This window comes from Embiotoca jacksoni, unplaced genomic scaffold (genome assembly GCF_022577435.1).
Source record: "Embiotoca jacksoni isolate LCO1_2020_lvr unplaced genomic scaffold, fEmbJac1.0.p SCAF_6, whole genome shotgun sequence".
In the NCBI taxonomy this organism is placed as follows: domain Eukaryota; kingdom Metazoa; phylum Chordata; class Actinopteri; family Embiotocidae; genus Embiotoca; species Embiotoca jacksoni.
Window position 1 is genome coordinate 5318967 of NW_027185414.1, and position 19447 is coordinate 5338413.

The 19447-nt window shown below is 40.9% G+C and overlaps 1 protein-coding gene across 3 annotated transcripts in view; it reads right to left on the minus strand.

Annotated features, from left to right (window-relative positions):
* LOC138212820 (transcription initiation factor TFIID subunit 4-like) overlaps positions 1 to 19447 on the minus strand; it is a 91740-nt gene that overhangs the window by 31098 nt on the left and 41195 nt on the right. For all 3 annotated transcript variants that reach the window (XM_069173404.1, XM_069173403.1, XM_069173402.1), the window contains 2 exons: positions 15929 to 16054; positions 10402 to 10458 (listed from right to left, as the gene is read on the minus strand). In XM_069173404.1, coding sequence (XP_069029505.1) covers positions 10402 to 10458; positions 15929 to 16054 — 183 coding nt within the window. The remainder of the gene's footprint in view (positions 1 to 10401; positions 10459 to 15928; positions 16055 to 19447) is intronic.

Below are 19447 nucleotides of genomic sequence, written 5' to 3' on the forward strand. Positions count from 1 at the left end.
CACTACTGCGCTGTTGCTAAGAGGCCGAGCTACAGGGTATGATGGAAAATGTGTTTGAGTGTCGAGGAGGAAGTAGGATCGAAATTAATAATTGACAATCTAAATTATTTTAGGAACATTGTACTAATGCTGGGTATGGTTCAGCATATCACACAAAAGTGTGTAAAACATCTGTTAGTCCACTAGAGGACACCGTGACAGTGTCACATTGTGCCTCGCTGATGTGTGAAAAGTACACACACATACATGTAAGACTTTAGGGTCGAAGCAGGAGATCATGCAATCAGTGCTCGGATGCATCAAACTAAGGACTTTCACCCAGAAGACAGGCGTTTGAGTCTAAAATAATAATAAAAAAAATATACGTAATATAAGTAAATTACTTAAATAACGTAACTTATTAAATTTACGTAAAATTGGTTATGTAACATTATTTATTTTAACCCAAACCATGATCTTATCATAATCCAACCTTGTGCTTTTTGGTGGCTAAACCTAAGGCACCTTACTTTTCACACCAAGGCGAGGCAAAACATGATACTCAATCGGCATTGTGTCCTCCTCCCTCTTCACTGTGCAGAACTTTGTTTTATGCCTAAATCCCTGCAAAATGTATAACAAGCCCATCAGCTCTGTCAGCTTTCTATTTTGTGCTAATTATAAATTCTTGCATGCTAACACCTTAAATTAGTATGGCGAATATGGTAGACATTAAACTTGCTAAACATCAGTAAGCAATTATTATTATTGAGAGCCTGTTACATGCTGATATTAACACCGTCTACACGCAGGTTTACAGAGGCACTAACCTAATAATAATGTATCTTTATTCGTTATTCAATGACTTCGAACTTGAAACGAAATACAAAAATTATTTGTGCATATTGATATGTTTTTTTTTTGTTATAACCTGCCTAACATTGATTAATCTGAAAATGTTCTTAGTTTGCTGTATCAAGAATGAAGATCAAATCTGTGTATACAAATGTTTCATAAAGCTGACACCATGAGGAATTGGTTAAACAAATTTTTTTTTAAAAATGATCAGTTCATATGAATTAATAAAAAATAAAAACATTCTTATATACATACATTCAGGTGCTCAGTGCGTGTTCCTTTGTGCAAGTTTCCCACTACCTAACATGAGTGTGTGTTGACATTTTATGTATGTGTTTTATGTACGTCTGTAATCCATGCCTCTCATTCACCTGACACCCACATGGCCGACATTACATGAACATCTGTGAGCTGCATCTTAAGGCCTTCCTTCATGTGAAGTGCCTGGCAGTTAGTTTGCTGCAGGGAGAAGGGCCATTTGCAGTAACCAATCAGGTTTCATTTCTCCATCTGCACTACAAAGAGACGAGTTGAGCCCCGACCTGCTAATGCAGAGAAGACTGTGTATTAAAACTGGATAGAGGCACGTATGGCTTCATCATCAGAACTCAATAATTACATATAGTCCAGAATTTGTATATGAAAATATACAGCATGTATATTTGCATGAGTTGAGCCCTTATAGGTGTAAAGTTACACTATGTTGTAATATACTCAACATATGCATAGATTTGGTACAGTATGTTGTTTTCATGGCATGTTTACCAGTATAGCTTCACACTTAGCATGTGCAGCACTTAAAACTATTTGTTTGTGTTGTTGCACTGATATCAATCATCCTGACAATAAATCATTTGAGGTTGAAAATGTGCAATAAAGAGATGAAAAATGCTTTAAAATTCTGTTTCGTCGTCTCATTTAAACACAAATCTCCTTGAATATTCTGGTGAATCTGTTTATGATTATAGTATTTTACCTATGGAGATGAATTCAAACTACATGCATGAGCTAATAGTCTTGGCACAGCCTGCTTTTCCTCTGAAGCTGAGTATGTCAGAAGGGCTTCCAGGGCCAAAGACCAATTATTTAAAGCCCTCAGTGGTCCCTGGAGCTAAGGTCATTATGTGAGTGTCACTATCATGACCCTGCGGTTCTTCATCATCTGCAATTTATTTGCAGGGAATCTGTATAAAGGGACAGCGCAAAATATGTGGATAAATTGAATGTGTGTTAGAGACTTGATGCCTTTACTTCAGAGTATTATTTCTATAAATAATAACATTTGCTCGACACATTTTGCCAAGGAACTGTGTTGAATGAGGGAGCCAGAAATCAGTGTTAAGCAGATTCTGATGGTGTTACACCGGAGCGACGGGGGGAGAGTGGTGATCATTAAAAATACTGCTTATCTAAGGGAAAATTTCCTGCTTTAAATGTTCTCTCGCTTTGTCTCTTTCTATGCTGCCGTGCTTCGTCTAGCAGTCTTCTCTCTCCCTGTCGCTCTCCTCTTTTTTTTAACATTTAGATTCGCCTCTCGTCACCTTCTATTGATCACGCCTAATTTGCATCCAGGAAAAGACGAGAACTCAGATATTCACACTCCGAGAGAGGACGATCTCAATGATTTATTCATTTCCAAATCAAAAAAAAAGGAGTGAAAGGAAGGTAGATGAGAAGGGGAATCTTCATAGGCAGCAGGCGACTAGCGGGCTCTGAGGCTGGGCTCTTCTTCCCCACACCGCCCCCAGGCACATGGTGTGCAAGTCCTCCTAATTAACAAGGTGAATCATGCTGCCGCTCTCTAATTAGCCAACATGACAATCTAATGGAAACATGCAGGCCGAGCTGGCACACTTAGCATCACCTCACAAAGACCCCCGCTACTGTCCTTCTCAAAAGAATTCCACAAAAATGACACCTACGATTTGAAATGCAGAAGAAGAGAAGAGGTGGGGCACAGCGGTTCAGGGAAGTGTATTTTTGGGAGAGGTCAGAAGGGAGAAGTTAGCTGATGAGGGTGAGTTTTTTTTTCTTCTTCTTCCTCCTCTCCTATCCTCTGTGTGTGGTGTTTGTTGCCTAATTGAAACATGTCCTGCCTCCCTCTCACTTATATCCCAGGCACAGGAGGCTGGCACCTCGCCACCAGCGTAGCTCAGCATGCCCAATTCCCCTGTCGCTTGAGTCCCAAGGAGTGCTCCAGCGCACAAAGAGAAAAGTGAACCTACAGGCTTGTACAGCAAGTAGACGAGTCGCTATCTCCCTCTGAGGCAAAAAAAAAAAAAAAAAAATCTCCTTTTTTTTGTTGTTTTCCTTCTCATTACAGCACTTTGTAATATTCGAAAACACACAGGAACACCAAAGGTACTTTTAAAGCCTGGTTCTATTTTTTTTCTTGTAATATGTCTTGGGGTGAAGAAAAAAAACTTAAGTTGAAACTACAGACAACAAAGCAACAAATAAAAATAGGGTTACAGTGTACTATTTAGTAGCCTGCATATCTCGAGGACCTACAAAACAGACCTTTCTTATGTGATAATTAAATTAAGCACATCAACCCCTTTTATGATCTTTCTGAAACATGATTGAAATCCAGTAGAAATTAGATTAAGTGAAAGGACAGTAAACTAATCCATAACCTAAATTGTAAAAAAATAGAGAAGCAGGTTTATAAACAGATGATCTTTCTACTCGACTAGAACGTGAATGTTCTTCTCGTCGCGATCGCGCGAGTTGACCACAATTGCAGCTGCTCTGGCGAAATGAATGTATTGTGTATCTGTGAGGCCAGAAGACAAGAACATAACAACTATGAATTGGGACACACGGAACAGCAGGAATTCTCTTTGAAAGTCGGCACAGAGAGGGAGAGAACGTGGAGGAGGGTAGCAGGCTTCTGCCCCGGGGCCTTCCTCACGGGGGGAGAGCGCCTCTTTGAGCAGAACAGTTTGTAGAGGGCCAGAGGATGAGAGCCTATGAACTCGCAGATATAACTGGCCTGATAAAAACTAAGGGGCTGTTACATTGTCCTCTGACACACAGGCGTCTCTCCTCTCTGGGGAAGTGTGAGGCTCCGGCTGATGGGGCTTACAGTGTGGGTGGATTCCAGTCTCTCTGTGACCTGGTCACTTGTGGAGGATCTCAGCCCGATCAAGACACGTATGTGCGCAACAAGGCCCAGTGGATGCTCTGCTGAACAAAGACTTAGGATGCACAACATTAATATTAACAATTCTCTATTGTGTGGAGGTAAATATGCTCATCTAAAAAAAAATGTTTTTAAAAAAAGGTTTTCATTATATTCCACTAATATAAGTCTAATTGGATTCATAGATTCTAACATACATGTTTGTACAGCAAAGAAGGACGTACAACTGCAGGCTTTTAATTGGAGCCGTGCAAGGTTCAAAGTTGAGCTAGGGCAGAGTTAATTTGGTAGGAGTTCAAGACATTTCAAGCAATGCTGCTGCGTCAAATGGGCGAAAAAAATCTCTCAGTGCCTGAAGAAGAAAAAATATTTGAGGAAAATTATTCTAACAAAAACCTTTGAGATTCCCATTGGAGAGCACTCGGTTTCACACAAGTCTTCTGGAATCACTCTGAGCTAGAAGTGGAGTGTTGCTGTGAGGGCATGGTAATGTGGAAGAATGGGAAGAGGAGAGGAGAGGAGAGGAGAGGAGAGGAGAGGAGAGGAGAGGAGAGGAGAGGAGACCATGCGCTCTCTCATGGTCCCTCCCACACCATCTAAAAGTCAGTCAGTGATTGGGCTGTCAGCAGGAGACAGACTGTGTTAACCATTTTTTAACCTTTATTTATCGGGGGAAGCTTGACTAAGCTCCGCGCTGCTTTCCAGCAGTGTGTTCACACCACAGAAACAAGACGAACGGAATATGAATCAAGAGCTGAACATGTGCAAGCATGTTCAGCTCTAGCACTTAGTCATTTCCTGCGGTGTTACTTTGCCTATGTGCATCTGTAGTCCTTCGACAGTCCATTCGAAGTGATCTCAATCTTTCTTTAAGTATTCTGTTGTTTTAATTCTGACAGCACAAATGCTCCGAGCGCTGTGCTCGCTCACACATCTTAGCATTAAATTGGTGTTATTCTCAGACTGTTGCAAAGAAACCTAAAAGAGGACACTGCTGGTTTTAGGGTTAAGATCCTGGTTCACATCCAGTTGGGGATCTTTGATGCTTTAATGTTCTTTATATACCTCTCTCTCCACTTATTTCTTGTCATTTCACTATTGTCAGCTACCTGACAGAGGCCTTTAATACTGACAAATCATTTCAAAATAAAAGAAGCTGTGTTTATTATATTTAAAGCAGAATAAGGCTATTACGTGGTTAAAACTGTGGGTGATGGCATGTTGTGATCTGTGGTAATGTGAGCTCACTTTCTAACTTTCCCAATTTGTGTGATTGAGTGTAAAGTTCTTTATTTTTGGGCAATTTCTTCTTAATTGATAACTTTTAAACACCTGTTGCATCAACTGTAAATTTGTATTATTAACAGCATGCAGAAAGAAATGTGTTTCTGTCCCTTTTGGGACTCAAAAAAAATGCATGACACCATTAGAAACCTGTTGATGAGTTGGGAGAGAGAACACTACCACTTACACTAGTGACACAACCCACCACTATAAGCCTAGCTGGTCAAGTGATGGCCAAGCTCTTCTTCCCCGGTGTTCCAGTTTGCATTGAAATCACCTGTAGCTGCACAGCTGTAAAAATCTTTGCATCCTAAAGTGAGTTTTGAACTAACAATTTGCACAATAGTGTAGCCTGAACGGGTGCTTGAGTGACAGTTTGTGATAACCATCTCCCATGAACTGTGCCATACAGTGGAAATATTAGTGTTCCTGGCATGACATTGTTTGCTTTTGGGCCTGAACAGACTCTAACAGGAGCTTTTGGCCAGATTTTGGCCAGCTGTGGAAGCCAATTTGTCTTCCCGCTCTTCCCCTCGTCTCTCTCCTCTCCTGTCCTCCGCGCACTCCTTCTTCTCCAGTTCACTCGTTTCCTGCGTCCAGTTGTGCCTGCAGACGCGGTTGCAATGATGAATCTGTGGCTGCGGTGTGTCTGTGCGTCTGACATCGTGATGTATCTCTGCTGGCCTTAACTCCCTCTCTATCGCTCCCTGTGCCCCCCCACACCACCACCACCCCCAGTCTCCTTTTCTCTCCATCTCTTTGTCTCTGTCTCTCTGTCGCCTTCCCTCTCTCTCGTTCTCTCACTCACGTTGATTAGGCATGGCCTGGCCCCCTGCCTCAGTGATGGAACAGACAGAACACAGACCCACCAACAACAACAAACAAACAAACAGGAACTGAGCTCCACGATTTGCCCATTGATTTTCACTGCGGGCATTTCTGAAATAGCCCATCTGACCTTTCGGCCAAATGGTAGTGAATGGGAGGAAACAGAGGCGCTAGACTGCTCTGCCTATCTCTCACGCAAAACCTCTGCCAGCGACTGTGAGACCAGCCAGCGCTGCTGGTGACGGTTGTGTTTTAGGTTGGTGGTGCAAATACACAATTAGAGGTAGGAATACATCAATATACCAAACTAAAATCTCACAGCCCTGCTAGAAACACTAGGAGCCTACAATGTTCTTTAGAACCCATATTATCAAATAGAACACTTTACTGATGATTTTAGTGTTCTTAGGTGGTATTAAGTCTGTCCTGAGGACATATCTGCAGGAATTCATTCGAAACCAAAGATTTGATCTTGTTAAAAGCACAATTCTTCTCTGTAAACTTACTGGTAAGTTGTGTGTTACATTATGAGACGGTCTCTGACCAAAGTTAGCATTTTGGCCCGAGGGTGGCACAAGCAGAGAGCACATGGTTTGTCCAAAATGAAAAGGGTTCATCCACTGGGGAGCATTAATGTGCTCAATAGATGTCACAGAAATCAGACTGTTAATTTCTGATATTTCTTTAATACAAGTGAAAGCTTTGGACTAAAGGGAGGACTAATCCAGAGGGGAGGATTTTAAACTGTGATGTCCACCGAAGACAGTAGCTGCATTTAGAATTGCATACTTTTCTTTTACTTTAAGTATGTACTGCAGCAATCCTGACAAAGTATGTACTGTTGTATACAGTATGCACACAAATGGGACATACTACCATGTCATAAAAATGCACCTTGAATTTTGACCCTCTTGGTCATATCCATCGCAATCTGTAGTGCAACCTTAGAAGTAAAAGCAAAAAGGATGCGATTTGGAACGAGTGCTCCACTTAACGTTACACTTCTTTTCGAAGACTGTTCTTTCTCTTCTTCTTGCAAATTGCAACTAATCGGAGCATTAGCACCACCAAATCGATGACGTATTTTTTGCTGCGCAGAGGATTATGGGTAAGAACAGCCAGTGAAGCATGCTGGGCTGCATACTACAAAATAGGAACAGATGCAGTTGGTACTTGGATTGGGACATACTAAAACATATGGTAGTATGGGTATTGGTGCATGTTGGAAAGTTAGTTATTGTAGCCCAACTGGGCGCTCAACATGGTCGTCAGTTATAGCAGGGGCTGAAACATAGAGCTCGTGGAGAATATTATGGTACTTAAAAACACGTATAGCATGACACCCATATTTCTGGATTCATTGTGACTTTCCGAGGACATCACTATCTCGGATGTTTTTCGTCATCATTCATTATCCAGTCATAGGTGTAAGTACATGCATGTGTACATTACAGGATGTGATTTGGCAGACCTTTGTAGCACAGTGCCAGAAAATATTTGCACTAAAGGAAAGCTCAGTGGATGGCATGCGGATTTAAGAGTGTAATGGATGTTCTGTATAAACTCAGGGTTCCACCAAACAACGCATCTTAGATTGTGACGTTACAGTCTACTTAATCTACAACCTTTATTTTGTATTTTTACAAGCCTGCCCTTATTGTCATTAATATTTATGGACGTGAAATGCTGAGAACTAGTAATTTTGTTATGCCATCAGGCTAAAGGATTAACAGTAGCCATTCAGACACTTACTGTGAAGTCTGTGTGGATTTACACGTTGTCTGTCTTTCTCAGATGAGAAATACTTACTAAAACCTGATTATGACGAATGATAATGGATCCATATTAGAAGAGGCATCCCTCCTTTTCCACTTTTTTTTGTTTTGCATAGTTTTACCTTAATTATTTAAATCAAGGGTCAAAGGATGCCGGTGTCGCATGCCGCACATATTTTGAAACTCTTTGTGAGTTGAGGCTGTATAAATGAAACTGACTTGAAATTCAACCTGAGCTTGACCATTCATACCATTGATTTGCTGGTCATGGGTTAACACCTGGTGCTTTGCCTTCAGACTACACTCAGGTCTGCAGCAGTACTTTCACAACACATTGTAACACTGCCTTTTCAGAAACAAAATCATGCTCAATTTACATGCCGACACTTGGTTAAAGCATATAACATGCTGTAATTCCATCTCTCCAAAAATGACGAGTGTTTGGTGGTGGTTTCTTTGTGTGTGTGTTTATATGCGTGCGTGATCAGGCGGCGAGGGGCTTAAAGAGAGGCTGGCTCCTCTGCCCGTCGCCTGGAAGAGTAGCTCGGGCTCATTATCCTGATGAAATTTGCGCAGATGTGTGAGCTGCCGACAGACTCTGCAGTGACACAAACAGCCAGCTCTGTCCCCTTGAGCCAGTCAGGTGATGAAAACTGGAGAGGCACGGGGGCTGAGAAACGACGGCCATTAAGCAAAAAAGAAAGAGGTGAGGGGAGGGTGGAACAGGGGTGTGTGTGTGTGTGTGTGTGTGTGTGTGTGTGTGTGTGTGTGTGTGTGTGTGTGTGTGTGTGTGTGTGTGTGTGGGAGGTGTGGTGGGGGGGCAGTTGAAGGGGTTGGTGAGTCTCCCTTGTTTCTATCTAGCAGGAGAAAGCATTACATAAAGTAACAATTTCCAAACCACCTTCTTAAAATTCCAGATGAAGATGAAAATGTGCACACACGCATGCGGCATCTTCTCACGAGGCACTAATCTGGCCGTATCCAGATGACGAGCGGACTGCCACTTAACAGGGAGGAGATCCACTTTGATCACATGGCCCCTGGGGCAAACCTATCACGCTGCCTATTACGCTGCTTCATTTGCATATGTGGGGCTTATGGGTAGGCTGAGATCTAGTGTGAATGTTCTAAACTGCAGCAGGGGCTCACTGTTGCTAGAAAGAAATATCCAGGACGGGCGCAGAGAAAAGACAGAGCGTTGCCAGTGGCCCGAGGTGAGCCAAGACCACTTGTCACTTGAAGGTCACAAGTTCAATCTCACACACTGGCTTCGAGAACATCCTGAGAATGAAATACTTTGGCCAAACAACAATGCAGGAGTCGCCCTTGAGCACATCATTTACAATTACCCAGAAAATATAATGTTAAAATGGGAGCTGCCAGGTGGAAAAGCAAAAAAGTCCATGAGTGTAAATGAGGGTGTCAGTGAGAAAAAGTGTGTACATGCTAAGTAAACTTTACCTGCATGAATAAAAGGCTTTTTTTTTTTCTTTTTTTTTAAAGAGTAAGCAACTTAGAGGAAACCACGTCTGCTCTTTAAGTTCTACTTTAACAAACGCAACAACAGGTGAAGCGGCATTTATTTATCGTTTCCATCTTCCAGACTCCTCTATGGAAGCTCCACACAAATCCTCTTGATCCTGAAAGCACCCAGTGAAGTGATTCTGGTGTAAACAAAAAACAAAAAGACAAAAAAAAACTTCCACTGAGAGAGAACTATTTCGTTTGCGTAAACAACATTAACCATCCACTAAAAGATGAGTGGTCTACTTTTCTTTGCTCCACTGGGGATTCATTCTATACAAAACCTGCACTTGAGATAAAGCGGGTAAAGCACCGTACTACTAAAGAGGAGTGCAGTAAATCAGTTGAAATACTTCCCAGTTTGCGGTGCTAAATGTTGTGCCTTGGCTTATTGTAAAAGAAAAAAACTTCTTTTACTCCTTTGTAGTAGTAGAAGTTAATGCAGAGCATGAATTGGGGCATCTAAAAATGTCCATCATGTGCTTATTACAGTTAAACTAAGATAGGTATTGTTGCAACTGGTCTAACTTACAAACAGAAATAAAAAGACTTGCGGGTGCACCAAAAAAGTTGGGAGATCTTATACTTTTCTGTGTTAACAAAACTTATTTACTCATCAATCCAAATGTGCATCTCAGATTAAATAAAAAAGTGAATGTGAATGACTGGTGATCAGGAGGCTACTACTGTTACCCGTGTACACCTTTCTTTTGATAACCCATCTACCAAGAAAGGCAGGTCTTCAATAGTTTGTCAAAATTCAAACTGGTGCAAGAAGAAGAAGCAGATATAGATGAAGAAAAGAAGAAAAAAAAAAAGAAGAGGGGAAGAGGGGTCTTTGGTGTGCCGAAAATCATTTTCCACAAGCGGGGCATCAATCGGCGCGAATAATTCCTCAAACTTTTTTAAGTCCGACTTTAAATGGCATTACATATGTAGTGAGGCATGAAAAATTAATATGCTGGAGTCGGGGAAATGTCAAGGGTAATGATCTCCGCCGCAGCTTACCTCCTTAGCTTTCTGTTTCAGCCGAGCTTGCTCTGGGTCCTCTTGCCTAGAGCGACTCTGAGGAGTAAAAAGAGGAGGGAAAAAACACAGGTTAACAGCTGGTTTAAGGAGCCCACCTCCCCACTACACCAACCCCCAACCTCCCCTTCCCTACTCATCTGTTGCTGCTGCAGCAAAAATAGTGCAAAATGGGAACAGGATACAGAGGTGTCAAGGACATCGTATTTGAATTCAGAGAAGTGCAATGGAGCGCCCCCCGGGGGGCAGTGGCCTTTAAACCCGCTCCAAATCCAGCCCTAAATAAGCCGCTGGAGGGGGATTCTAATCAAAAGAGGTTATTAAAAATTCTGCACAAGCCAGCACACACACACACACACACACACACACACACACACACACACACACACACACACACACACACACACACACACACACACACACACACACAGGGGGAAGGATGTTGGTGACTATCAGTGGCAGTGGCTGTCTGTGTGTCACTGTGAGCCAGTGTGGCTATCCGTTGTTATGTTTTTGCATTGGAGTATGTGTGTGTGTGTGTGTGTGTGTGTGTGTGTGTGTGTATGTGTGTGTGTGTGTGTGTGTGTGTCCCTGGTGTAACAACACAGCACTTCTATTTTAATCAGCAGCTAAGATCTGGGTGAATGTACTTGTCCCTGGGAATCCTTCACCACACAGCCAAATGTACATGTACAGCTGACCACTGCAGGCGATACAGGCAGATTATGGTTCTACATGCTAACTGAGGGTTGTTGGTGAATCCAGACATAATCTGCAGAATTATATTTTTTGTTGCATTAACAAAAATTAGGTCAGGTCCATGATCCTTTTTGTGCAAACATAACTTTGACTTAATGTCTCACGTATTTGGGCTTCAGTCCTATATGTGCTTTAATAGCTTTGTTTTATTCGATGACGCATCGCTAAAGGCTCATCATGTAGGTCCATGTTTTTGTTTTTACTTCTAATACCAAATCGATCAGAGCAAATACCGGGCCTCCCTCCTCAGCAGGACGCTCCATTCGCCTCCCCCTCCTCATCCTCTCTGTGTTATGGACGGAGAGCTGCTGCTCCTCCTAGCATTCCTGCTAATTGGTTTTAAATATATCAGGCAGTTCACGTACTGGTCGGTATCTCAACTAAGACTAATGTGTTTGCCCTCCAGTCGGCCGGAGCATCCCTCAAGACTTGAGTCATATTTCTAAATGGCCGACGGGGGAGGGGTGTCAAGAAGGGTAGGAGGAGAGGAGACGGGGAGTGGAAGGGATTATTTCAGTGGGTTTCTTATTCAGGAGGTCAAATTAGCGGGCGCTCGAGCGGGGAAGAGGCAGGCTGGGGTGGGGTGGTGGCGGGGCGGAGAAGTGAAGTGGGAGGGGTAGGTACAGATGGACTGTTTACAAAGGGCAGCAGTGCCACTGGCATGCTTTACATCTCCTCTGTCAGCTGCCCTGGTTTTTCACCACTTACAGGAGAGAGAGGAGGGGAGAAGGGGACCGGATGCTGACAAGCTCTGTTGGGTTAGGCATAGTGGAGGGGACTGTACTTGAATAATACACCGTCATCAATCTGTGATAGTGAATGTATTCCAGGCTTAACATCGTCCAGATGGACTGAATAAAATCACCACAGGGTTGTACTTGTTTCATTAAACTATGGGCTGTATGTGGAAAAAAAGTTGGCCTGTTATTGAATATTCTGCCAAATATATTCTGCCAAATATTAAGTCTGATGGGTGAAACTTGTTATTACTCTTGCTGTAATTACTGATAAGTATGTGAATGAATGCTGATATTTTTTTTTTCCTTTACAAATTGCAGAATGTGAAATCAATGAATATCCACCAACTAATTAGCTATATCAAATATTTTCTTTATAAAATTGTACATCAGATGAGTCACTTATGCAATATTTATTCTGACTGCATTACAATGTGGAGTATTATTGAGAGTTTTGACATTTTCTGTGATGGACGTGTGTGTATAAGCAAAACCGTGTTAGATTTGAGAGAAACTGCAGTAAAATCATTACATTTAACAGTGGCAGCAAGAAAATTCTAAACTAAAAACAAGTTAGACCATCAGTCACTTTCTAACATAATTTAAGTGTTTTGAGATGGATTTTTGCTGTTTTCTCTTGAATCAGCCTGTTATAATGTCTGCAGAGACCAAAGGCACCATATTAATAAAACAGATGTGGGAACTATGTTTGTGCCCATACAAATCTACAGAATGGAAGAAAAAGATGAAATAACTGGTAGGAAAACTACTGGTATATCATCAGGCACTGCTTGTGTAATATATATCGTGAAATCATCAGGAAAAGATCTGCTTTCCAAACTTCTCCTTGAACTGAAACGCCATGGCAACAAGAGCCAAAATCGACATGGCTCTGAGGTGAAGTCAAACTTTTCTCAACGAGGCTCATGCAATCCAAATAGCCCCGAGTTAAGCCCTTCCCACAAGAACTTGGCTACATTTGCAAAAGTTCTTCACTAATCCTGTTAATAAAGAGAGCTTTCCACAGTAAAAAAAAAAAAAAAAAAAGATTAGAGTGTTCACCCATGTAGAACTGGGAGCTGACGAAGAGGATCTAAAAGCTGTACTTTTTCCTTTTTTAAACAACACACTTTAAGAGTGTCCTTTCCTGCTGAGCCAATGTCTTTTTTCACAACCGAGTGGCTGAGACATAACTGGTTGTTCCTAAAAGAAAAAACAGACAGGTCATAAGGTTTGGTGGCCAGGCGCTCATCAACTAGCGGATTTTCTAATATCCTGCATGGCAGGACTGGAGCATAATAATGCAATTAAGACAGTGAGGTGTGCTGCAATGAGAATCTTTACTGTGGGACATTGGCTCCATTCAAAATTAATTAAATTAACCTAGCTTTCTGCTAATGTTGCACTGCGGGGCATTTTCATTTGCAAAAGATTCCCTCACTCTTTTTTTTGGACAGTGGTGATCTTTATAAATGTGAAGACCTTTTTTTACTGAGAGACAAATGTCTGTACATGCAGAGAGCTGGAGTCAGGATACTGGACAGGTGGCTGTTTCAATCCCAATAGAAATTAATAGTTTTCATAACTTTACAGTTAGTGATCATCCGCTACATGTACTCCTGTTCTATATGTTTCATGTGCTATAAGCTACAATCAGTCCCTTTAGGATATAAGTGTCGCAATAATTAATTCAACTAAACTCCGCAAAATTTGCAGGAGCCTGCAATTTTGCAAAATTCCTGTGATTTCTCAGCAGTAGAGTTTCTCAGTGGAAGATCTGCTGAAGGCATAACTCCTCTCTTACAGTCAGCTAGGCTATTCAACTTCTCTCATAATTTCATCACATCATTTCTGACTGTAAAAAAACGCAAAACAGGAAATGACAAGGTTTATGAGAAATGTAATCTCATCATGAGAATTAGGCAACTGCATAATCCTACAGTATCTGTTACGCACAGCTTCATGACTCTGGAGTTTTTTTTGAGCCCATGCTTCTTTAAGTTCAGAGAACACAAAAAAAAGAGAGGACTAAAACATGTCTAGCCATTTCTGTGATGAAAAGTAATCTTTTAAGGAAGGGATTACAAATGACTCTTTCTGTATAAAGTTTTAAACAATTTGTAAAATGTTTGCTAATTCCCGTAATTTTGACGTGAAAAACAATCACATCAAACTCCACAAATTGCATCACGATTTGTGAGGGAAGCCGCTGCAAAATCAAGCATGTTTATTTGACTGAACTGTACAGTGATCAGATCAATCTATTAACACGATTAAAATAACCTGCACTCTGGGACAATTTTGAATATTTTTGAAGGACAAAAGGTCACCTACATACTAGAATTGTTAAAAAAAAATCTGTCCTACTTCTTTCTGAAGGACTAAATCCTTGATACAAAGCACCAGAGTGTACAAACCACATAATGTTACCTGACCGAGCACCATTTGTGAAAGTTTGTTGTTGTATATTTTATTGAATTATATTTTCACTGGCACACAAATGTGAAGGGCAAATTACAAAGTCTGAACTGTACAAACTGTTTCAGCTACAACAGCTAATAAACAGTCTAATATCATGTCATGTGATTCATATCTGAGTGTGACTAGACATAAATGAAGTTTAATACGTGCAGCCAGATGACAGTGTATACAGTAAATGACAATAGACAGCAAAAAGCTTTTGACACAAATGCACAAAAACAGAATCAACATAATTTTTAGGGTTTGTAGATTATTAGATATGAACTGTGCTCTGTTTCACATGTTTATTGTATTGAGATGATTTGTGTAACAGTTAAGATGAAGTGCACTCTCCTTGACACACCCATCAAACATGTCTAGTATTCTCTTCCCGCCATTTCCCTGAGTTTAGTCAAATGTGTGCAAATGATGCATGTTGATTCACGGATGATGGATTTTTGGATTTGGAAAAAGTATCGCCTGCTACATCGACTCCAAGCCACAGATCAAATACAATTTATGACCATAGGAGGATACAACTGGGTTTGAAACATCTTTTTTGGGGGGGAAAAAATGTTGCTCAGAGTCAGCGTGCAGGTATTGACTTTTAAATAGCCCTCACACAGTTACACCTTTTCCGATTTTTTTGCTGATTGGCAAACTTTTGGAAAAGAAATGCATAATTCTTATTGGCTAAAGTCCTATTCTGTAAAATTTGCAATTTCATGTATTGTCCTGCAGCATTTTAGATACTCATGTGTTATTGCTGTACTGTATTTGAGCTGCTAACCTGTCAGTTCAGCAGGGCTGCCAGTTGTGACCCTTTTTCCTTCATTAATTTCTGTTGATACAGTTTAAACTAAGCATCTACATGTATATCTGCTCATGATTATTAATTATTTGTATTCCAAACAAAATTTTAAAAATGGATCACTTTCTGTGCGTAGTGTTTCCCTGTAAAAGCCTAAAAACACCAGATGTCTAGAAAAACGAATGTAAAAGCTGGATATATATACCGATAGATTGACTGATGTGATCTGACTCTGAAACGTGAAACTGATGCTCTGTTTCACCTGAGCTGTCAAGGCTTGTGATGAGACAAATGTTTTGCAGGTAGTGTGTGTGTGTGTGTGTGTGTGTGTGTGTGTGTGTGTGTGTGTGTGTGTGTGTGTGTGTGAGTTGCATAGTGTACGGATTCCCCCCCCTCTCTCCTCGCTGTGTCCGGGGAGGAAGAGCCGGGACAGAGGAGCCCTGGGGCCAGGAGCCTGAGAGGACACGGGGAGGTCACTCCATCCACTGGTGTCACACTCTAATTCATCTGTCAGGGCCTGCACAAGAGCAACATGCACACACACACATGCACACACACACACCAGTACACAAGCACACACTGTTGCACGGGAGACACAACAACTTTCACACACACACACACACACACACACACACACACACACACACACACACGCACGCACGCACACACACACACACACACACACGCACGCACGCACGCACGCACACACACGTAGCAGGATGGTGAGGTGACAAGAACTTACTTTAGCGGCTTTCAAAAGGATCTCTCTCTCCTGCTCGTCCTTCCTCTGCTTCTCCATTCTCTCCAACTGCTCGAAGAAGCGAAGCTGAGAGCGAACGTCGGCAGACTGCTCGTAGCACTCGTCGTCCTGACAAGCAGACAGAGAGACAATTACTGCGACGGCCCCGTTCAGTGGCGGCTTCTGAAGCTTTGGCCACAGCTTACAAAACTTCTGGGCCGTCGTCGCTTCAGAAATATCTCAAAATCAAAAGGGAAACTACATCAGAAGGGTTGAAGAATATTTATAAGGATATCACAGAAATACAGCACTGAGGAGACCTAGTTTAAGTAATGAATTCTCCCCCAGTCACCAAACAATTGCTAATGCCACTATAATTAGTAATCAGTTTTGGTAATTACTGCCATACATTAAGGAGAATTCACAAAGTTTTTAAATTACAGTAGTGTTACACAGTGGTCGTATAATGAGATTGTTGTTCCAACAGTTATTTCCCTTATTAATTAATTCCTTAATATTCATATTTCAATTAATTCTGTCTCAGAAAACTGTGATTACTTGACATCACAGTTGGTCAGAGCTTAATAGGACATATTCAAATTACTTATTTTGTTCAGCCAACAGTCCAAAGAACAAATCCTCAAAATTGAAAAGACTATACCTGGAAAATGAAAGTATCACATTACTTGTGTGCTTTAAGAATTCATGGAAACACTTTGATTAAGTTGACAATGCAAACTTTTGAGAAAACAGTTGCTTATTTATACATCCAACAGTTACAGAGAAACGTTGTCATTCATTTGGAGATTTGTTTCCAATATTCACTCTCCTTTTAGCTCACGTTTTATTGTTGGTTATTAACCTGCAAAATGAGCCACTATTTTCAGTAGCTTGTTGCAAACTGTCTGTCTGCTCTATTGGTTGGAGGATTTTTAAGAGCCTATTTAACAAAAATGTTAACATGAGAGCGATGAGTCTCGACGGCTTAACAATGGGCTGAACGTTGCTATAAACTCTTTGAAGCCTATTGGAGCCGAACACACTACAAGCAATATTGTTTTTACACTGTCAACTACATTCACTATTATCATAAAAACTTAAATACATGTTTCTGACATGAAGTTTATAAAACATTTGGCTCAGATCAGGTGTGATCTTTATTCTATGTATTGATGATCTTTGTGTAAACATAATAGAGTTAAACATACTCATATAGCTTTCATACAACAAACGCACAATGGATTAACGCCACCATTACAATCTATGACTACAGTCAATAAGTAGATGAGGAGTATCCTGGCTTGGAAGTGTAATATTACCCTCAGTTTTCACTGCACATTTGGTGAAACCCAACTTTAAGTCACAGCTCAACTGGAACACCACCAGTCTGAACACATCAACAGACTTGAACTTTTTCTGTTTACAGACAACACTTCTCTTTGCACATGCCGCATCACCTCCCACCTGGGAAATGGGAAGGCAAGTGTAAAAACAACTTTTGTAGGTCATCAAAAGTTAATAGGATAATTGCTTACTTCTCATGTTTGTGTGTGTGACTGTATGTCTCTGTTCTCGTCTCGTGCTTGATTTCTATATCACTCACTTCTCCATCTGTGTGTGTGTGTGTGTGTGTGTGTGTGTGTGTGTGTGTGTGTGTGTGTGTGTGTGTGTGTGTGTGTGTGTGTGTGTGTGTTAGGTCTGTGTGTGTGTTTCCACGAGTGGATGAGAGAAGCCTGAGTGGCACAGAGCACAAAGACACATCAGAGGAGGCTCATCTCCCTCTCATCCAGCCTCTCTCGTCTTTGTTGCAGCGCTGAGCCTGCATTCTTGCCGTAGCTCCTGACGCCTCTCCTGCCGAAGCCCGGCTGCTCTTTAAGGCCGCTTTGTCTTTTTTTTTTTTCGCTGATGTCAACAGAGTGGCTTCACAGAGCTTCATGCCTCCCTCACTCTCTCTCACACACACACACCTCATTTACAAAACCACAAAAAAAGGGAAAAGAACGAACTGAGAGAAGAAGCACAACACAAGATGGGGACAGCTGTGGCAACGTTCTTCCTCCCTCCTCCTCATCCTCCCGCCTTGGCGTCAGGGAAAAACACATTTTCAAAGTTTCCCCCAGTTCTCATAACAATACAGAGATTTAGCCTTGTAGTTCAGATGGATCTGTGCTTTAATGTACACCAATTAAATGTGGTTATATAGTTAGATTCAAGGGATATGGGAGGTAAAGTCACCAATAATAAGAACAGTACGTAGGTGTACATAGACGGGCACTTAGAAGTTCTTTAATACGTGAAGTTTTGAGCGACGGACTGAAAATTCTGAGCTCCTGTGTTCTCACAACTTAAAAGATGAACTTTTATGTGTTTACTTTAGTGGTACATTTTGTTATTTGTGACTTCATGTGTAAGAGAGAAGAAATATGCATTCGTGGGCATGCTTCTGTGTGTCTGAATGTTGGAGCACACATTCATGTTTGGGTGCTGCAACAGCCCGATTAAGTTTCTTTCCCAACTTGAGTGTTTTAAAATCCCGTCAGAATTTTAATCCAATATTTACTGTATTTTTTCCTACATAAATATCTGTCCATATACGGAAATGGCTGCCACACATTTTACATAACAACAAAAGTTTAGAAAGAAACTTTGAAATCATGTAGTTCGGCAAATCAACTGTCCAAGTGTATGTCTGTGTCTGCTTTTTTTTTTTTTAATTCAGTGGCAGATTCAGTGTTTCATAACATTTGAATAAACAGGATGTCACTGGCTGCATGCTAGGATGCATGTCATTAAGATTTTATTAATTTTGTTAATGCTTATTGATAGCGTTAGTGGTAGTTAAGCACAAAGTGGCATTTCTCCTGCCCTAATTCTTACATGAAGAAGACAAAAAATGTTGGCTCCCTCAGCTTTCCAGTATGAAGACCATAAATCATTTTTTTTTTTCATAAAAAAGTGTTTTTACAAATTTTGGTGGTATTGCTTTGTAAAAGTTAATAACTACAGTAGTTTTAAATGAGCCAATCAAGTTCAAATGAATTCAACCGAATATGTAATTTGTTTAAGCTGATTTGAATGGAAACCGCGTAGTCGAATATGGTTACAGTCACGCCAGATTTTGTTTCCCATTCTTTTTCAATGGTTTCTTTTTCATAGGTTGGCTAAATTTACTAACACTCATAAGTGGAGGTCCACCTTGTTCGGTTCACAACAAATGCAGTCTGACTGAACTTTGACCTGCAAAATTGCTCTTCAATATCTATCTAGTCAATATCCATCCTCGGAGTGGGAATTTAACACTAATTCAGGAAATTCTGATTGTTTATGATCTTGCTTGTATTATTGCAATGGAAAATAGCAATACAGTGAAAAAGAGACTGAGTAAAAGGGTATTAACTGAAGGAAATGACATGGAATTTTAATTAAAAAAAACATATAGTGCTTTAGTTAGTCCGCTAGCATTACATTACATTTCTTTTAGCTGACGCTTTTATCCAAAGCGACTTACAACACACCGATGGT